Consider the following 21735-nt stretch of genomic DNA (forward strand, 5'->3'; position numbering starts at 1 on the left):
GTTATGATTCTCCTCAGAACACCTCTAAACATGTACTGAGGGACAGTGAAATTGTTCCTGTGTCAATAGTGTCTAGCCATCTGGAGCCCAGAATTTATACTGGAGGCAGATATGTCCAGCAGTAAATTGGATATAAAGATTTGTATTCAGGACGGATCGGAATTATTTTTGTTTCAAAATGGTTATATTTTCATGGGATTTCACAAAAATGCTTTCATTTATTTTCATTAACACAGAACACATTTTTTGTACAACATCCAAAAGTTTTCCCCACCCCTTCTGTCTTTTCAGTCTAACTGTTTTGTTAAGTGATAGCTTCAGGGAGAAAAAGGATGCTTAACCCTTTCTAACTGTACCTCTTCCCTTACTCCCACTCAGTCATTCTGTTTTCTTTCATCCTGCACTGCAAGTTTAGAACAGGTTTCCATCTTCCATTTGCAATTCCATCTCAATGTCAGGGATCCAGGACTTGAACTAGGAATCTTCATGTCCAGGGAAAGGATCTACTTTTGTGAGCAGCCAAGCATGGATTACATGTGCTCAAGCCACATAGACTTGTTCATGAGCATGAGCAGCCCAGGCTTTCCTATGGAGGGAATTATTTATTTATGTTCACAAGGACTGAATCCCCATTCTGCACCTCAAAATGTACCCTTGCCTGAGAAGAGACTGGGGAGGTGTTTCATGTACACTGCATCACAGCCAACTTCCCACTCCAGCTACTTCTAGATATATGCATATGTTATTAATATTTATTTTTCATTTCATTTCTATACCGCTTTATATTTTTACAGAAAAATCTCAAAGCGGTTTACAACAAATTAAAACATGAAATAAAACCATCCAGAATAAACATTACCAAAGAAAGTCAAATATAAAGTATACATTAAAAGTGACATAATTAACAGGAAACTAAAATATTATTTTAAAGATTTCAAAATAAAACATTGCGAGGGAGGTCAACTACAGAAAACACATTTAGCACAGCAAAGTTCACAAAAAAACTTAACCATTTCAAAAGAAAGCATTACTAAAGGAAGTCAAATATAAAATGCACATTTAAAACATCATAATTAACAAGAGAATAAAATATTATCATAAACATAGAACATATCTTCTGCTGTTGCTGCCAAGTTCTGCCCATAGTAATTCATGGCAGGTGGTGGCTGCAGAAACTCAGGCTCAATGACCTGGGTCTGCAATAAGAGAGTTTCTGATGTACGCGGTGTTCTGCATGCACTTCTGTGAGAGAGGGGTAATACTCCATGTACATCCTCATTGCACATGGCCATAGTCATCTTCATATTGAAATGAGGTGGGAAATGTGAATGCAGGAGTTGTGTGCACATGCCAGAATGCTCACAAAGCTCAAAGATCCACAATACTGAAAATTAGATGTGTAGCTTGGCAGACAGAACAAAGCCTCCAGATAGTAGGAGCCAAGACTACGCTTGCTCAACTGAGCTGTGCGTTCCTCTTGCTTCTGGCTTCAGGGCCTAACAGTTCAGGCCACTAACTCCATTGGAGTGTCAGGGGCTGGATTTGGGTGTGGCTTTAATTGAGGAATGATATGAGGAATGAAAGACACAAGTTATCCATTAAAAAAAAAATTAAAGCCCTTCCTCTTAACTAACATGGTGAAAATGAAAGCCAGAAGGACTTCAAAAAGCAGAAGGCAATAAAAATTTGTAACCGTGACCCTGATTCCTTTTAAAGTTAGTGGTGGAAAAATGCATGTATATAGGGACAGACCTCTCAGCCCAGTGCCTTCTCCATCTACATTATCTTTCATCTCTCCACCTCACACACTCACATGCAGCCTTGTGCGTGATGTACATGGATGCTCAGTCTTGCTCTGATTCTCCATCTCATTATTCTCTTCATTGGTTCATTGGTTGCTGCTGAGTGGCCATGTGCTAAGTGCACCACTGAGGGTCTATTCTTGCTTTACTTTACATGTTTTGCTTTTTTGGAAGCCACCATGAAGGATGCTACCTCAATAGTTTTGCACAGTGAACGTTTTCCATAGGGGAAAGAACCTCCGAAAACTAGACGTCAGAAACTCATCCACCTATGACAAGTATTGGCTCCTAGTGCTTAAGGACACTTCCTGAGCTGAATGCCCTGATCAAAGCTTTCTCTACTATTTTGACCTCTAAGTAGTCAAATGTTCACCACCTAAGACTAGGCCTCTGTAGTAGCTATGTTACCAGCACAACTGTGTATCTGACAAGTGTCCAGGTACTTGTATGCCAAAGCCGATGGTTGACCTATCAGAGCACTGATCTGACTCAGATCTGCTGAGCATCATGTGCTTTCAGACCATTCATTGGCCCCTCTGGACCTACCTATGCCCACTGTGGGAAATGAACAGTGGAGGTGCTATAACTTCCACTTGTTGCATCTGGGTCCTTGTCAACTGCTGTAAAGTCTTCTAAATGGAGGGAATCTGAGCATTGTCTAAAATATAGCCCACCCTAGCAATAGGGTGATGCGTGTTCCCTCCACCGCCACCCTTCCTTCTGGAAATTTCTTCACACTTTAGAAATCATGGTTCTAAATTTTGTGAGCAAAGTGGGGCGGGGGGAAGCCACAATAAGAAACTTGAGAGTGGGATGTGACGGATCCACCCCCATCCTGCCATTCTGTATTGCTGCTGTGGCTCCTGTCGCTCCCATTATTACTCCTATTACCCCGGCCGCTACTACAGGAAAAGCATGGTTGGGAGACAAGCATGTCCGGCAGAGATAGAAGCTCAAGACTGCTGATGCCAGCCCAGTTTCTAAAGATATACCTAGTCAAATGACCACAGTCTGTGTGGCTTCTTGGCAGGAAGGAAGTGTAAAACAATTAAAAGGAGCAAGGATGTCTACACAAAACTAGGTTTTGGACAGGTCATTCTTATGACCTGGGTGCTGCCGTGCACGTTTCTCAGCCGCCTGTGGGAAATTGCTCCCCAAATGCCTTTTCTCTTCTGATTCCCTGGTATTCCTCTTACCTGCTTTCCCAGATTCTAATTTAGCCTGGGGGAGCATGCCCTTTCTCTTCCTGATTGCCGTCCCCCTCAGCATCCCACTGTTGTTGTAAGCATATAAGATGAAGCGGCCAAGGAATGCAAATATTTTAAGTTCCTCTGGCCATGGTGTTTCTGAAAAACAAATACTGTTTTACTTATAAAGCACCATGTATATAGATGTTCGAAGTGTGATTTATTTCTTATCATTTATTAATACTGTAAGGGGATATTGTACTGCTTAAATCATTCATTAAAGTGGCAGTCAAAAGTGTTACTGGGATATGAATCAACATAAGTTCAAGTGCTTACAGATATTTTCTCCTTTTGTAAAAGAGAATGTGTGAATTTAAGGTGACAGATCTTTCCTGCTTTTGCAGGATGCCCGTAACCAGTAGACTGAAACTCGTGAAGCAAATCTTGATATACTACTACTAAGTGTTTCCTCCAACGTTAATTTATTTTCTATTTATAAAACACTTTAAAAAAAACCACCTCTTTAAGTTTTGTGCAGCCTAAGGGCTTATCCACACTTACCTTTCTGCTGCTCTTTCCAGACACAATCTGCGCTTTAAAGCTCTGTGTCTGAGCACCGTTGTGTGTTTTTTTTGCTCTGCAGTTTCCCCCTCCCACTCTTAAAAACTCAGTCAGAGCAAATGGCAATCCAAATGGACGTTTGCTCCAGTTGAGCACTAAAGAGTAGGTTTGGGGTAGAGATGGGAAGGCCTGGAGTGGGGAAGAAAAATTGGGGGGAGGGGACCAGTCCCTCCCTTTTCCGCCCAAAGCTGGTTTTTTTTTTTCAGTTTGGAAAAAAACAGGGGGGAAACCTGGTTTTCCAGGTTTTCCCCCAGCCGTCCCTTCTCTAGTTTGGGGCAAAAAACAAAAACAAAACACGCAGACACTGATCTTTTAAGTGTGGACCTGTGCCTGGAAATAGCATGGCCAAAGGTAAGTGTGTTGTTGTTGTTTAGTCATTTAGTCGTGTCCGACTCTTCGTGACCCCATGGACCAGAGCACGCCAAGCACTCCTGTCTTCCACTGCCTCCCGCAGTTTGGCCAAAGGTAAGTGTGGATAAGCCCTAAAAAAGAACAATGTATAATTACAACACTGAAACAAAAACAAAAACACAACCTAAAACCTATAAAACAACAATATAAAAACACATATAAAAGTGAATAAAAAAATTAGTCAAACCTGAAATATCGAACGTAGTTAGCTCATGATGGATGATTGATAGAACTACTAGAGTAGATAATAATGAGTGACTGTTGTTCTGTACTATGAACTTGTTTCTTTCTCTCCCTAGATCTAGTGAGTGGCTATTCTATGACCCCACCCACACTCAGCATCACAGAAGAAGAATACGTGATCAACGCTAAGGACACACTGAATATTACTTGCAGGTAAGATTAAAAGAACAGTGCCTTTTACAGTTGCCAGCTGTTGTGCCAAAGATTCTGAAAGACCTTTCAAAGACACTCAGTGGGAAACCTCTTTCTGGTTTCTGGACTGGTGGAAAAGCTGAACTTAAGCTGACTGGTTTGAATACTAGGGACAGAATTGTGGCTCTCCATTTGTGATGGGGGAATACTGGGTCAGGGCAGCCAAGAACTGTCAATCATAGCCTATTATACAATCAGGGGGAACACTATACATTATGATCACAACCTCCACATTTACTGATTACAGACACTTGAGGGCTTATAGTAATATTTGGCCAATGGATTTTAGCAGGCTTTCAAGAAAATGCATGGAATTAGTATTATTTTCACCTGAGCTCCAAAATTCAAAAAAGCAACAACAAAAGCAAGTTCGAGGGCATATATTATCAATGGCTGAGTGCCAAAGAACATTGCAACTCACTCTGCATGCTGAAAGAGTCTTGAACAGCCCACATAGCAATTTACTTTGGAAATGAAAAGGGCTTTCAAAAGTGTGTAATCATGACAAAGAGCAATCCCATCTTAGTATTGCATGCTTTCCACCAGTTTACTTGGAAGGAACAGGAATTAGGTTTGTAGGTCTTTGCTGTGGCAGGCAACCATGCAGCCAGGACCTAAAAATTAGTGCCCGTTCAAGCATGCAGAGGCAATGTGGTCATGTAGCTGCACTTTCCACAGATTCCTTCTACCTAAAGCCTGTGTTGCCTGTTCTTTTCTGCACCTTGAAAAATGTAGCATAGTTTAGTATGGTTGAGTGCACATCTCCAACCTACTATGTACCCAATTACCTTTTTGCACATATGCCCTTATCCTAAGCCTGTTGGGTAAAACCCTTCCTTCATTGCCTCCTCCCAAGGACAGAGCAGCAACTATGCTAAGGTTTATCTGACAGAGGCTTACAGGGAGCAGGAAAGTGTCTTATTTCCAGTCTGAGCTCTTATGTGCAAAGCTGCCCTTGCCAAAGCAAAGAGGCTGATCTGTTCTTTGAGTTATCCAAGGGAATCTTCCCAAATAGCAGTTAACTCTGTTTTGAGCCAGCTCATCTTTAAATCCCAAGGGGGATATGACCAGAAACCCGCCTCATGCTAGGATGAAAACAGCAGGAAGGAAGTATTCCTATCTCCTGCTTCCAGACCACATATTCAATGCTACTTAAAGCTGGTCAACAGATCACTGGAAAAGAATGGGGCCCATATCCTTCATCAATAGCATGGCTATCCTCCCCACCAACACTTACCTCCCCCAAAGTTCAGCTTCCGCATTTTTCATTAACTTTCAATGATGTGGAAGAGCCATAGCTCAGTGGTAGAGCTCATGCATTGCATGTAGAAGTTCAGTCTCTGGTGCCTCAACCCCACAGACCTAGATCCCTGCAAACCCTGCTTGTTCTGTCTGGGTGATTTGAAAGCAAACAGCGAGGACAATGGCTCAGGGGTGTGTGGACACAGTTGGTCAGTGCTGCATGCAAACAGTGCTTTCAGTAGGGAGCTGCATCTCTTTACTTGCTCCACATCTAAATGTTGTATAGGATGTCAAGCTGTAGGGCACATGGGGAAAATAGCCTTGTGGGCAAAATGGTTTCACCAAGAAGGAGATTTACCATATTCTTACTTACCTAGTACCATCATCTCCACTACCTTCTCCCTGCAACAGCTGCTTAATTTGAATCAAATTCCTACTTGTTCAGATGTCTTTAATCTTGCCCAGCTGTGCCTCAGAGTCTCTCCTCTGGAGCATAGACCATCCTGAATGGACATGGTTCACATTAGTGAGAGCCAGGGGAGTTGAAATGCAGAAATATGCAACATCTCAGCCGTGGGGGAAAACATGGTTGGGAGGATGCTCAGAGGAGCCAGTAGGAGATTTCTGAAATAAAACATAATTATTTCAAATGAGTATGAAGCAAACGCTCTCCTCAGATTTCACTAGAGAATTGGAGATAGATTTGTTTGTCCATGTTGTAACTCAAAGAAGAATGTTCTGGCTGCTGCTTGTGAGCAGCATTTAAATTTACCTTAACCATCCCAACTTTCTCTTCAAACCTCTGAAGTTTTTGCCTGTTTGCACATGTAATGTGATACTGGTTTTCGTTTACTAAGTAGCAGTAGAATATGCACAGTGCGCCAACTGCTAGTTCCTGTCCAAACGTTGAATCCAGAATGACTGGATATTCCCCATTCTATTTTGTTATCATCCTGACCTTGATTCCACTCCACATGCCTCACACTTTTACTTGGAGAATTTATACAAATTAGTTGCATAACTTGAGCATGTTCAGTTTTCTGTGATCTTTGGGGTACCGTATATCTCCAAACTGTCCTGTGCTAGTTATTGATGTGAAGAAACTTACATGTGCATTGATTACACTACAGCATGAAAAGGAGTCTCGATGTGATTGTATACTTGCATCAGGCTTTTTGTTCTGTGGTTTCAACTATGAATATATAGGCACATGAGCATTGATAAAACCACAGTGCAAAAAGGAATCTGCAACATGATTAGGTAATTTGGAACCCTGGAGAAAAATCTCTGGAGAAATTCATATGAGGATAACTTCACAAGCATCCCTAGATTAAACAAAAAGATTTAAAACAAATTCCTGCATAAACATGCCTTGGGCAGCTTCATTATAGAGAGGATATAAAAGATGCATGCAATTCTTATTCAAGAACTGAGAAGTAGAGCATATGGAAACTGACAGCTGAGCTCCAATAAGAGATGCATAAGAAGCTGGTACTACCAGGCCTTACTTTGTACAACATGGATAAAGCAAGTACCTAATCAGTCAGCATTCAGACAGAAGTGTGAACTTCTGCTATCTGCAGTTTGATAATGTGACTGTACAGTGGAGTCTTGTAATTGCCACAATAGAAAAGAGGGAATATGAACACACACACACAGAGTCCAGCAAAGATAAGCAGTAGCCAAATATAATTAGTGGCATGAAATAACAGGATGGGCCTGCCTTGCAAAAGTGCCTGGAGGAATTTTGCTGTTGTGGATTGTCAGTTTTCCAAACTATCAGCATCTCTAGAAGCTGGGAGCCTTTAACTGGGATACTTCTGTGAATTGGATGACACAAGGACTGTCAGCCTTTGTAATCAGACAAATGTAGTGGCCACCACTTTCCCTCTTCCTCTCAGATGATGAGTGGGCCTTTCCTGTGACATCTCACTGTACTTTGGGAATGCTCACCCACCTTCAAGGTCCAGTACAGCTGCAAAGGCAGGCCCACTCTCCTTCTCCAGCTCTAAGTTGGGAGACAGGCTTAACCCTGGAAGTGCTGGACTGTGGAGAAGCTTGCAAAGCAATGAGACATCTTGCAGCTCTGCAATTCTCTCCATGGTGGCATTACATTTGTGACACTTTTTTGAAAAAACAACAAGCATATATATGCTGTTTTTATAGTAATAAATAATAATATATGCTGAGAATCATACACTAAATATTTCTCACTTCTACATGCTTAGTGTGCTAGATAGAAAGGGTCAAGCTTTCTTCACTGGTGAGAAGTTGTCACACTTAGGCTGCGTACATACTCCCATTTACTCTTCATCCAGTGTGCTCCTACTGCTGATTTGGAAAGCAGGGTACATACGACATGTTAGCCACAATCCACATCTATTTTGTGGATTCTATGATTCTGTATTAGAGGAGGAATGCAGCTGAATCCCTAAATTTGCAATGCAGACATTAGAAATGGAGTAGTAAAGGAATTTTAGAATGCCATAGCTATTATAGAAGGCCATAGTAACACATCTAATTCTGCTTCTCTAATTCCTTTTGTTCTGGTGAAGAGGGCAGCACCCCCTGGAGTGGTCGTGGCCTGGAGGCCAAGAGGACACCGTCCAGATTGGGAAGGAGAGCGATTCAGTGGTGTTGGTGAGTCTCGACGGTGTCCAAACAGTCAAGGAAGAGGATTGTGAGGGCACTGACACAAAGCCCTACTGCAAGGTCTTGACACTGACAGGGACTCAGGCTAACGACACGGGCTACTACCGCTGTTACTACAAGTACATCAATGCCAAAATCGAGGGCACCACTGCAGTCAGCACCTATGTATTTGTGAGAGGTAAGAGGGTAAAAGACCTGCACAGCCAAAACAGATTGAACTCCAGGTGGAAGAACGTATTGGCCAAACTGCATTCCAGCCTTAAAAAAAATATATATATTTTTGTTGAAACTCTGTATTACATAGCAGGTTGCTTAAGGAAAAGCTACTTGGAGTTAAAATCATTGTGAAGAGACAGAGGTTACACTGTCCTCTGAAAGGGAAAGGTTATCACAGTTTCAAATGTTGTAAGATTGATGTGCCCATGTACAGTTTTGCCTGCCTGCCTCTATCCTGACTTACTCTATCATGGCACAACAGTCAATTTGCAACGTTGATACTGAGTTCCTACACCATGCTGTTAAGGCTTCTCTGTTATCTAGGTCAGTGGTTTCAGACCCAGGGAGCCCACTTTTAACCTAAACATACATTTGGAGACCCAATTCTTCCCCCCCCCTTTTTTTTCTTTTGCCATATATTTGCATGGCGGTATTGCTGCTGTTTCAACCCACATTGGATCAGGCCACAACCCAGTCGTGGTCCCCAACCACCAATTGAAACCAAGGATTTAGGTGGCTTGGAATTACATTAAATATACATAGTTGCATATGTTGTTCTGGAAGGGCACCACCTGTACCTTTGTGCATCAGATAGAAGGGCAGTGTTAAGAGAGGCTGCAATTGCACCTATCCAACCTATTTGCAGCAAAACTGTCTCTATGTTTACCTGAAAACTGTGTGTGTGTGTATGTTTACCTGAAAGAGCAGGAATTCTACATAATGACTGAAACTCCATGCTGCCTATGCAGACACACGGTATTTATTGGTTTATTGTGTAGAAGACACTGAGAGGGCACCTGGTTGGGGAAGGCTGTTCTAGACTACTCAGATGTTGTTTGTGCCCTGGGCACAGCACAAAGTGATAGAGGCTGAGGACATACATGAAATAGTTTTTATTGTTTAGGTTTCTATGGTGAAATCGCTTTGAGTTGTTCTAGTGATTCATAAATGGAATGAAATAAATAATTGAATAATAAGAAGGGGGAACCCCAGAGTATATAGAGGAATCTGAAAGAGAAATTTGATGTTTCCCCATCCCCACCAGTTCTGAGGTGGCAAAGGTTCCTCCCACGCCCATCTCTAGCACCTGGTCATCCTTCACGTCTGCAAATGCTTCTCTGTATTCTGGCTTCCTCTCTCATCTGCATAACGATGATTAAATCCAGGGGAGTTGAAGAGGGGTGTCAAGTCTTCTGCTGAGAACAAATCAGTATTCATCCTCTTGTGTGGGATTTCTGATTATAGGCTCTGACTAGGGGATTCAATTACACTGGTGCCTGGGGTGAATGTTTCTGTCAGGCTGGAATGCAGGAATTTTTAGTTCAATGGCACCCTAGAACCACAGCAGTGGCCTTGTCTAGGTTTTTTTGGTTGTTTTTTTAAAGAGAGAAATTAAATCAATTGTTTGGAAGGGAAGGGTGAAACGCAGGAGCTGTTTTGAATAAAACTGAAGCAGAGAAGGATGAAAAACTGTAGTGCTGGAGTCAGAGAGAGTGTAGGAGGCAGAGATTCTCTTTTTCCCAATCGCATACTGTTTTGCCTCTGGCACCTGAATCATAATTTGTGTGTGATATAGCTGGATCTTCCAAACTCCCTAGATTTTTGCCAGTTAATGAAGTCATGATGTGCTACATTTTCTGCTTTTAAAAGCCTTAAAATCATCCAATGAGTCTGTCAGTCAAGAATAATTTTAGTTTAAAATTAGGAAAGATTGTGCACTAGGGGTAAAAATTCTAGACTTTCTTGTTCATATAGACCTCACTAGTGCTTTGTGATTTTTGTGACTGTGAGGACATATTAATTATCTAGATTTCTTTAAAACACAGATGCTGTAGGATTCTGAGAACACCTTCTAAAGCATTCCACTTATCCAAAAAAACAAATCCTAACCTTTCGTCCCCATTCACCAACTCTGTTTGTATGATCAAAAGTGTAACTTGAAGGAGCAATCCAAATGCCCAGACGGGTTTTGCTGTGCTAGCTCTTGACTGGTACAGCAGAGAGGTCCAGATTAGACCCCTCACCCCTTCCCCACACAATAATACCCCTTTCTAAGGGTTTACACTGACTACCACCCACTGCTTTTAGTAAGTGCAGTGGGGAACCAGTGGGTGGACTAGAGTTTGCTCTCCCCCTCACCCACGCCAAATGAAGAGGCACATCTTCCACTCTAGGGCAGTGGATTGCATGTTTGGATTGTTCTGCCATCTACCTAGTAAACTTGGGGATGAGTTTCAAAATGAGATATAATAATTCTAAAGCACAAAAATGCATTCATCTGGTTTGTGGTGGCTAAGTGAAGAGCAAGCATGTGCTGTGCAGAGTGCTGTGCTGAGCCGGTCATATCTATCTGTTTCAACACAGATTGGCAAGCACCAAAAAAAAAAATGACAATGCAGTATTACGATTACATCTCTGTGCCAAAAATCTGCCTGTACAAGCAGTAATGAGAAATTAAAGCAGAACATAACATCTGAATTGGTGACTGACTTTGCCACTGGTGTTCTGCCTCATCTTATTTTCTTAAGAGTCTTGGCTGAGGGCCTTTGTGAAATTATATTTTATAATGGAATGACATGGACTTTTACTTGCAAGAAATACTCACATAAGTATCACTGGCACTTTCCATACTGGTTACCCTGGCACATAGTTCAGGCCACTTCTAGTTCTATAGTTGTGGTCATTACAATTATCAACAAGAAGATGCATGTCATCTGTGATGTCACTAGGCAGGGTGGGGAACCTGTAGCCCTCAGGATGTTGTTGGACTCCAACTCCCATCAGACTCAGCCAGCATGGCTATTGATTATGGGAGTTGTGGTCCAACAACATTTAGAGGGCCAACAGTTTGCCCAGCTTTGTTATAAGTGAAACCTGTGCATTCTCTGTCACTTCTCCACTCCAAATCACGCTCCTAACTTCTTTCCCCCTGCACACTTCGAATTGCCTGTTCCCCCTGGCAAACTTGCATTTGGAACTGCAAAGAGAAGGAGATAGAAAGTGCCTGCATGGGCAATTTGGAACAAAGAAGGAACGAGCGAGAAGGAAAAAAACCCCTAAGCCTTGCCTGGTCTCTTCTCCAAATTCCCCACCCGCAATGCTGCTTTTCTTTATAAAGTAAACAACAGTATATTAATACAGCTTATTGACACTTATTTGATTTTACTTTTGCACAACAATCCATTCATGGGTGGTCTTAATTTTTGCTATACTTTGGGATGAGAATATCTGACCAAAATGTGCTGGGAATCGCAACCACATGGTAGGCTCCCATGCTGCTCAGACCAACTTTCCTTGCCAGCATCATTGACCTCAGAAGAAGGCAATGGTGTTGGTACTCAGGTGACCCCCTCTGTATGAATGTTAAAACATGGAGCACCACGGGAACCAGGAATGCAGAAGTGGTCCTGATGCCATTCCAGCAGTAGGTGAATTGGCCCTCAGATGTTTGAAATTATAAGATGCAATAAGCTGATGGACAGGGTCTTCATTCAGCACTGGCCCCCAGTCCTTGCCCCACACCTCAGCCCCCAAACTCAAAGCCACACTTTAGCTTTCTCCTCCATAATAACGTTCATCATTGCTTCTTCACATGTGCATAAATACATGCATACATCATTTCTTTCTCCTAAGCATGTCCCCCATGAAGTTACATGTGTCCCGTCCCCCCATAACTGTCCACCCTTCAAATACTTAGAAAACAGGGAGTCAGTGTTCAAAGAGGAATTGCAATTGCTTTTGGGTTATGTGGATATTAGTGTAGATTATGGACTTTGGATATTCAGAATCCAGTCTAAATATAATATGGGCAATTAATAGTGAGCCCCTGTGGTTTGCCAGCTGAGCAACTGTTGCTGGTATTTTAAAATAAATCATTCTCCGATAACAAACTCAAAATAACAATAGCCAGAGGCATTAGAAGTTTGGCAGGAATTTCCCCTCATGAATGTTAGTTCTCTCTTAATCTAATCTGCCCTTGGTCTTTGCTATGAACATCTGTGGCTGCTCTTCAAATACATCCTGGAGGAATATTTATATAAAAACACAGAGATGGAATAAAATCCAAAACCTCTAGTCAGGAGCACTTAGCAGCAAAGAAGCTGATGTACAACACTGCCCATGAAAATATGTCTCAATCATGACCTCGTGCTACAATTGTAGGATGGTGAAATGGGTTTCTTCTCTCAGTTTAGAGCTAACTTGCTCTTTGCTAGCATACCGGGGGCCTAAGTTGGAGATTTGTGTATATGTTACAAACTTCTGAAGAACAGCGGGAGGCAGCGTGGTTAGAATGTCAGACTAGGATCAGGAAGACCTGAGTTCAAAACCTCATTCATTATACGTATAGTCTTGGGCCAGCTGCTATCTCTCAACCTAACCTCCCTCACAGGGTTGTTGTGAGGATAAGAAGCGGGGCAGGAAGACCAGCGTATGCTGGCCTGAGCTTCTTAGTGGAAAGTTATAAATGTAATAAGTACATAAACTGTGGTCTGATATCTGAGTTGTCAAAGGGATGGGGAATGGTACTGTAATGGTTATAGGGGTTGCTCGTGCGTAAGTTGCCGCCACTCCTGGCTAGGTTGCCTGGTTGAACCTTTTCTGTCTGGACAGCCCTTCACTTCGTGGCTGCTTCAGTCGCTAGCAGAATCCGTCAGTGGGCGTTTCTTGAACCTCTTCCAGCATAGAAGTTCTTTGACGCCAAGTCTCCGCCTACTCTCCCTGCGCGGAAGTCTTCTGCGCAGGGTGGGTGTGGGCAGCGGAGGACCCGTGCTCTCCCCGCTGGTCTCCGGCGAGGAGTCCTGGAGCTGTCTCGCCGATTCCCCCATCTGCCCCCCTTTCTCCCTGGTGTCACGCTGATTTCCTTCCCCAGCCGATGAGATGCCTCTCTCCCTGCTGGGCCCTTCTCCAGCATCGCTTTGGAGCCTTGCCTCCGCCTCTAGCTCCGATGGCAGTTCCCTGACAGGTACATTTATTGTCAGTGACCTCCTAGGATAGCTTCTGCAATTTGCATCATGTCTCTAACCCTAACCCTAACCTTAAATTTCCCTTCCTTTCTCCAACTTCTCAAGGATGTCATTGTTACAAAGGCAAGAAGTGCCTTCCTCCAAGTGCTTGCTACCAAGTTTATACTTGTTTTAACTCTGCATTTAAGGGTTGTGGCTCAGGGGATAGAAGATCAGCTTATTGAGCTAGGTAGACCAATGGTCTGACTTGTTATATAAGGCAGTTTCCTATGTTCCTACATACTGAACAGCCATTTAAAAAATATTCAGACAAATGATCATTTTTCCTGTGCGTGTGTGAGAGAGAATATAAGCAACCACTACAGCAAGTTTTATTATACTATGACAGACCCAGTACAATCAAATTAAAACACCAAAATCATACAGTTTCTAATATTCACTGATTTAAAATACTGTATATGGCACAATGAAAACAAATCAAGATACCAATTAAACTGAAACAATCCCTTTATGGTTCTCTGCAGCAGGAAAGAGAGATCTTCCATTCCAAATTGTTCCATTACATTATTTTGTTTGTGTTAGCCAATAAATAGGTAGTCCAAATACCATTCACAGGTACTTCCTGGGTATTTTAGTAGGAGGGAGTAGATAATTAATTCTCCTCATCTCTATGAGAATATAATGATGATAGCTAGGACCTTAAAAGCGTCTGGGGCCTGAGTCCAGCAGTCTCTCTGCCTTTAGGGGCAATGCTAGAGCACCTCATGGACACCCACACAGTTGTCATGCATAGGTGGGGAGCTTCACTGTAGCCCATGAGTGACAAACATTTAAAAAAACCCACCTTCCATTTTTTCTTCTGCCTTTTAAAGCCAGAGTTGGAATCTGGAGTCCACATTGACACTGGATACGACTGTGTGGGTTAAAGAAGATTGCCAGCCTCTCCACGTATGTGGAGAAGGTTCTCTGAAGCTTTCTTTGTGTCTTCGTTTTAGCATTTGAATTTGTGGTTTTTTAATTGGAATTTGGGGGATAGGGGTTTTGTTGTTTCTGCTATGCTAAGCTCATGGCTACAACAATGGATTTGTATAGATCAGCCTTAACTACAGGAATTCTGTAAGGAAATCTGGCCACATGAAATCCAAGTTGCCATTGAGCTATCGTATGGCTTGCTCCCCCCGCCTCCTTATTCCCTTTTCTAAAATTCTACACTGCAGGATAATCTATTAATTCCAAATATACTGAAAAAGAAAGGAGCAATAAAAATTTCTTGAATGCTTCTGTGGGGAAAAGAGTTTTCTCTTAATGTCAAGAAAGACAGTAAGCAGGAGCATTCTAAGCTTGGCTGCCGATAAATTGGATTGACAAAACAGACATGAAATGCAGTTGGCCTACTTTCCTGACTCATGTTATTGTTCTGCAAGTCAGGGCATGAAAATTGCTGAGTTATGAAGCTAAAAAGATTGGGGAAAGACATTATTCATGCTAAAGAGATTAGCAGTAGTACCCATATTCAGACTTGTACTTAACTAATTTCCATCCTGTCCTTTCTCTGAGGGGCTCAGAAAGGTATATATGGGGCTGTCCTATTCTGTCCTCTCAAAAACCCTGTATATGTTATTCTGCGATAGACACTTCGGTTGAGCAGAGATTTGAATCCAGATCTCCCCCTTTCAAATCAAGCACTCTGTCCATTATAACTCACATCTGAAGTGATTACTAGAACATACTAGCACAGAGCACTGAATTCAAAATAAGAATTAAGCAGACAACCTAAATTAACAAAAACAGCTAAACATATTATAGCTACACACAGGTCTGCTGCTTGAGTTAATGGAAACATAGGCAGTTTCCTAAAGTTTACTATGATTCCCTTTGCTTTCTGGGTGCCTTTTCATTGTTGTTGTTGATTAAATGAACTGGTAACCTAAGGTTGTAATCCTGTATCCTTTTTGCCTGGGAGTACCACCACTGAACTAAGTGGTACTTATTTTTGAGTAGGCATGCATAGATTTGCACAATAAGACTGTTCATACATTTCCCATCTCATATTTGTACCTGACTCAGTACAATGTCCTGCAGATTTTAGCTAACTTTATTTTTTTTAAAAAAAAAAAGCAGCAAGGGGGGGAAATAACTATATTTTCCTTGTTTTCTCCAATTCTGCGGCTCTTCTTTCATTCTCAGATTATGAGCGACCATTTATCAATAAACCAGAGGCTCTTCTTATCTACAAGAAGGAGAATATCTGGGTCCCATGCCTGGTATCTATTCCAGACCTTAACATCACTTTGCTCTCGGTAAGAAATCTCCCTGTGGGATGACTCAGGAATCTGCCTTATTTCAGTCTGAAGGGGAACAGAGAAAACACCTGGGGGTGTGTATGTGTGAAAGAAAAACAGAAAAGAAAGAAACCCACTAAAGGTCTTGTCCTTGCAATTCTGGATGAAATCCCTGGATGTAACCCCTGTGGATGTTTCCCAGTAACAGTTGTGGCTCCCCCATTTTGGACTCCTTTGCACTGCTGATTTCAGAGTTCCTTCAGATTGCTCTGAAACAGGGATAGGAGACCTGCCGCCCTCCAACTCTCACCAGCTCAAGCCAATATGGCGCATGGTCAGGGGGAGGATGGGAACTGCAGTCCCAACAACATTACAGATTACCCATTCCAACTCTACAGTGTTAATGATCTTCTATGAAGAGATACTCCAGCATTATAATATATTATAATCTGGAGAAGGAAGTGGAACTCCTAGGGAGGGGAGGAAAACGTTTCAAGAATATATATATATTCAGTTCTCTCTAAGGCTTCATTTTCTGGCACACCAGCATCAATTTATGCAGTTCTCCTTTTCTGGAGCTCGTACTCCACTTTCTGCAGGCTGTGAGAACCATTTCACATGCATTGTTCCACCAAGTATACACTTTTCTGGGAGATGCATCCAATCATAGCCCGTGATGTTTGTACCTGTATGATGCATGTTTTTGAAAATACATCTTTGCTTACATTTTACAGTTTTAAAACCTATTTTGTGCACACCCAAATATAGTATGTGAAGCAGCCCTTTGCTAAAATGCATAAGCTGCAATCTTTTAAAGGGTTTCCCAGTTCTTAACAATGCTTGAAATCCTATAAGAGTCCTGGGAAACTATGGAAAGGACCAGCACACTGCTTCATCTGCTGCTGTATTTACACTTCTCATGAAATGCAAAGAGAAACATTCTGGGAGGCCAGAACCAATTTCCGTATCTGAGGGAAATGGCAGCCTGTGCACAGTGTAACCTCACCAGTGTCGTAAATTCATGCCTTGTGTTTCTAGCCATGTAGTTCAGTCTCCTTCACTCTTTGGGCAAGCTGTCCTCTCAGCCATTTTTCTTGCCTCTTCCTCTCCTAGAATCGCAACAGTCACATGACCAAAGCTTCATTGGAAGTGCATTTGGATTTATGTTGGGGGTGTCAGTAGAAAAAGGCCACAACCTCCCCACCCCCCACAAAAAAACCCCCACAGGGTCACATACTGTAACAGAAAGCTGTCTATAAGTTTGGAGGGATTTCCCCACCCCATCAGGTGTGAAATATTGGAACTGGTCTTGAATAGCTCTTCAAAGAAATGGAGGATGCAGCAGTAATGATATCACCCTGCACGTCTCTTAAAAATATTTTATCTGTTTCTAGACAACCTCTCCCATATATCCAGACGGGAAGAACATTCTTTGGGACAACAAAAAAGGAATGCTGGTCCCCACTCACCTGATCAAGGACTCCTTGTTTGTTGAGTGCGAAACTTTCATTGATATGAAGCCCCGCAAATCAAGTTTCTTCCTTGTCCACATTGCAGGTGAATTTTGGAACAGAGTCAGTCACTGTGACAATCAACCTCTTAAAAGTGCTCAGGCAGTACGACAACCATTTTTCACACATGAGGCTTCCAGCCATTCTTGCTGCAGTCCCTTTGTAATGTGATTATGAAACCTGCTATGACCAGAAGCCTTGTTTTGTATTATAAATGCCTCTGGTTTGCCTGCTACATCATCAACAAACAGCTTCAATTTTCATGCGCATGGCTTCAAGCCATGATTGAGGGATTGATTTAGAAGGTGAGGAAGGCTCCAGGCACAGGCTCCAGGCACCGGTTCTGGACCTAATCACCCAGACAATCACCTCCAGTTCCCTCTGAGCCATAGGCCCCTACGGCAGCACAACTGCCCTTACTCTTAAGGGCTTATTAGTCTCCATGCCTGGTCAAGATGCCACTAGATGTGGATAGGCATTGGCTGAGTAGTGTATCACTCCGGGCACAGGGACTGTCCCTTTAAACTTCTCCATCCATCTCAGTGAGGGCAGAACCTGGCAACCAAGCCAAAGGTAGGAGACTTGGGTGGGTTTCAGGCATCATCAGAACAAGTAGTCATTGCGGAGCTGTCTGAGGTGCTGCCACTCCAACATGACCTCGCCCTGCCCCTAATTCTGATAGATGCACGTTTGTGTCTAAGTACAATTGTGAAAATGCTAAATTTTACATATTAAAATCCAAAACACACATGCATTCACAATCTTGGGAACAGGCAACCTGTGGCATCAGAGAACGTTTCAGAATAAGGTAGGATGACGTGAAATGAAATTAAAGTTTAAAAATAAGGAAGCAAAATAAGCAATGTCTGGGTGCAAATAAACCCTCACATTCTATCTGTTCTATCTACAATGGCAGTCATCATTACCCCTTCAAATGGGCACATATTCCTTGTTCAAAATGCCTTTTTTGATATGGCACACCCTCATTCCTATTCCCTGCATATATCTTGCTATATTCTGTAGGATGTCAATTGACAGTTGAATAAGGAAGTAATCAACAAACTTTAAGGTAGGGGGTTTGACCATCCAGAACCACAGTAGTTTGATAACGCAGACAAATGGCTACAGAATTAAGCAAATATATGGTGGGGGGCATCTTAGACCAATGAGCCTGTGTTGTGTGGTTCGATTTTATTTTTTTATAAATTTGTTACAATTTTGTAGCAAAAGTTCTGTCCCCCCCCCCCAAGGAAAAACTGCATTTGTTTAAGTAGTTGCCTTACTTTTACACCAGGGAATGAACTTTATGACATCCAGTTGATTCCAAGGAAGGCCATGGAGCTTCTAGTGGGAGAAAAACTGTATCTCAACTGTACAGTATGGGCTGAGTTTAATTCGGGAGTTGATTTCCAGTGGGATTACCCTGCGAAACAGGTAGGAATTGGCATTTATTTTACTCAGTTTTGGCTTCTATGGGTGGTTTGTGTGCACTACTTTTAATTTTGGATCCATGGAGTGGAAGCGGAACACACACACACACTCCAATTCATGCATAGTTGACAAACCTAATTACACTGGTATAGTCACATCTGATGTTCCTTGTACTCTCTGCCTTGTTACTTGCAGCCTTCCTTTCCCCCTAAATTTACTCCCTGCAGAGAAAAAATGAAATAGCAATGCCTTCCAGAGTACATGCCAATTCAGTCCAGTTTGGGGCATGTTTGCGTTCACAATATCCCTGACACCTCCATCACTGCTGGGATGGGCTGCAGCTCTCTGGCACAGCATCTGCTGTGCATGCAGAAGATCCATGGCATCTCTAGGTAGGGCTGTAAATTGCCCCCTGCCTGAAACCCTGGAGAGATACTGTCAGTCAGTGTAGACAGTACTGAGCTGGAGGAAGCAATGGTTCTAACTCGGTGAAAGGCAGCTTTCTGTGTCACAACAGCTCTACTCATATGTTTAAAAGAATGGGCGTAGAGAAAGACGTGTATGCCAGCCCTGCCCCAAAGGTCACTGTCCCCATAGGCTCCATCCCCAACATTTCCGGGACATTTTGCTGAGCAGGCTAAATGAGATCAAAGGTTTACCAAGAAAGATGTAGAGGGAGGCTCCTGTGCAGGAGTTTCTTTGGGGAAGCAAGCTAGGGTGACAGAGAAAAGAGACTTGCCTCCTCCAAGTCACAGTGAGAGTCTTTGCTCCTGTATTGACCCACCTTGTAGACTTGCCTATGCTTGTCTTCATCGCTCCTTTTTCTTCTTGACTCCTTATCTGGGAGTTATATGTGTTTGCAGAGGTGTTCACACTTCACATCTGCACAGTTGTGCAACACCTCATATGTCTGGAAGTTCTTCTATGCATGCACAAAATATCCCTCCACACAGCAAGCTAACATGTCAGGGGAAAACTTTTTAGCCTAAAACTCTCCTTGAAATGGTGGTTTCCCTATATACAAAAAATTCTCTTGTATGAAGGAACATCCAATCATCTGAGCTCTGCCTGCAAGTTGATGTGGTTTAGCCCAGATACAATTTTACTTTACCAGCTGGGATTAGGCTTTTGACTACTCTGTCATCCCCTTTTAAAATCAGCCTTCTCCAACCTGGTGCCCTCTGGATATTGTTTGACTACAACTTCCAACATCCCTGACTGTTTGCATTCTGGCTGGGGTTGATGTGAGTAGTCCAAAGTACCAGGAGGGCACCAGGTTGGGGAAGCCTGCTGCAGTGGGGAGGGCATCCTAATATTTCCTAATATCTTATGTTTATTCCTTTCTTTCTGTTGCCTTCTTCTGGCAGATGAACCGGAAAGTCACAGAACTGCCTGAGAGGCGCTCCCAGCAGACACACACTGAACTTTCTAGCATCCTGATCATCCAAAATGTGAGCCTACAAGACCTGGGAAAATATACATGCAAGGCTAGCAATGGGGAGCAAGACTTGAAGGAGAGCATAGATGTCATCGTACATGGTAAAAACCATTAACTCAGGATAAGAAAACCTTGTAGGTGCTTCTGGTGTGTTAGCATGGTGGCAAACAGTTTAAAGGCAGCTGGTGTCCTTTGTGAAACAGTGGAGAAGATCAGATAAGATAAAGGAAGCAGTGGAGAACTTCCTGTGAAGACTGACCTTTTGTCCTCTGTTCCCTGCCATATGAAAACACGTGTGTGTGTGTGTGTAAGTGTGTAAGAAAGAGAGAGATTATTATGTGACACACCATGTTCTCTAGGATTATGGCATGACAGAGCAAAGATCCAATGCTCCTGCTAAACAACAGCAAAGGATACGTTCCCAGGAGTAAGCTGACATGATTCTGAATTAAGTCATGGTGGTAACCAGTACTGATACCAAACTCCATATTATCACTGAGATGTCAGAACAGATGTTCCCTTTCTCTCTCTCTAAGGACTGCCGTTTTTATAGCAGCTGAAACTGTCCACTTGCCCTCCTTATGCCTGTGTCATTCTATAGGTAGTAACTATAAACTAACCACCACCCATACAAAGAAAACTTTTACTTGAGCAGAAAGGTTCTCGCAAAAGTAGCGGTAAGCATTAGTTAAAATCTCCATCCGATGCAAGGTTATTTGCAGGATAAGGCATGGTAGCATTGTCAACATTTAAGAAAGACAGGTCCCTGTACCTTCACGGAGCAAACTGTGAATCAGCATGAACAACTGCTCTCATGTCTGCACAAATGCATGGATACACAGATTCAGTATCTAATGGGCATCTGTGCATACGTGATGTTTATTTCCAAGCAGTGCATACTTCTACTATGTGTATGGATTAATGCTATCTAATCTCTGCTGTAGCTCCAGCATGTTCATCTCACAGCTTTCACCCTGCTTTCTTCTTCTTCTCTCTTATCTGTCTGGTTTTCACAGAGAAACCCTTCATCAATGTGGAGTGGAGGAAGGGTCCAGTGATTGAAGCAACAGCAGGAGATGAAATGGCGAAGCTGCCGGTGAAAGTGGTTGCCTACCCCCAGCCTGAGTTCCAGTGGTAATGCACTCCCCCTCTTAGCATATGGGCTTAGCAGGCTTCAGGGCTGACCTTTGTAGAGAAGGGGAAAAGAGGAGGAGAAAGGCCCCTGTCTTGCTGAAATCGATTTTGTGAGAGGAGTGACACTGCCCTCCCACACGGCTTGAGGGTTCTGATTTGGAGGTCTGTTTCAAAACCTGAGCGATTCTTCTTGACTGCCGTGATCCTTAAGCTTGACTCATTACCCACCATTTTAACATTGTATAGCAAAGCAGGCTATTCTTTTCACCGGAAACATAAAAATTCTTCCTCGTCTTTTCTCCAGAGTTCTGGCAGACGTTAGAGGCAGGAAGAAACAATCTTTCTCATCATTCGCTTTGTTGGCAAACGCACGCCACACAAACACACAAATGTTCTCCACCCACACACA

The 21735-nt window shown here is 42.7% G+C and overlaps 1 protein-coding gene across 4 annotated transcripts in view; it reads left to right on the plus strand.

The window, feature by feature from the left end:
* The window catches only part of FLT4 (fms related receptor tyrosine kinase 4), an 85571-nt gene that overhangs the window by 24845 nt on the left and 38991 nt on the right, over positions 1–21735 (plus strand). For 3 of the 4 annotated variants that reach the window (XM_083591889.1, XM_083591887.1, XM_083591888.1), the window contains exons 2-8: positions 4321–4417; positions 8254–8528; positions 15718–15830; positions 17207–17369; positions 18618–18757; positions 20122–20293; positions 21209–21326. In XM_083591889.1, the coding sequence (XP_083448015.1) occupies positions 4321–4417; positions 8254–8528; positions 15718–15830; positions 17207–17369; positions 18618–18757; positions 20122–20293; positions 21209–21326 (1078 nt within the window). The remainder of the gene's footprint in view (positions 1–4320; positions 4418–8253; positions 8529–15717; positions 15831–17206; positions 17370–18617; positions 18758–20121; positions 20294–21208; positions 21327–21735) is intronic. The other variant, XM_083591890.1, reaches the window with a different exon arrangement.

This window comes from Podarcis filfolensis (assembly GCF_964270895.1).
Source record: "Podarcis filfolensis genome assembly, chromosome: 2".
NCBI classification, from domain to species: Eukaryota; Metazoa; Chordata; class Lepidosauria; order Squamata; family Lacertidae; genus Podarcis; species Podarcis filfolensis.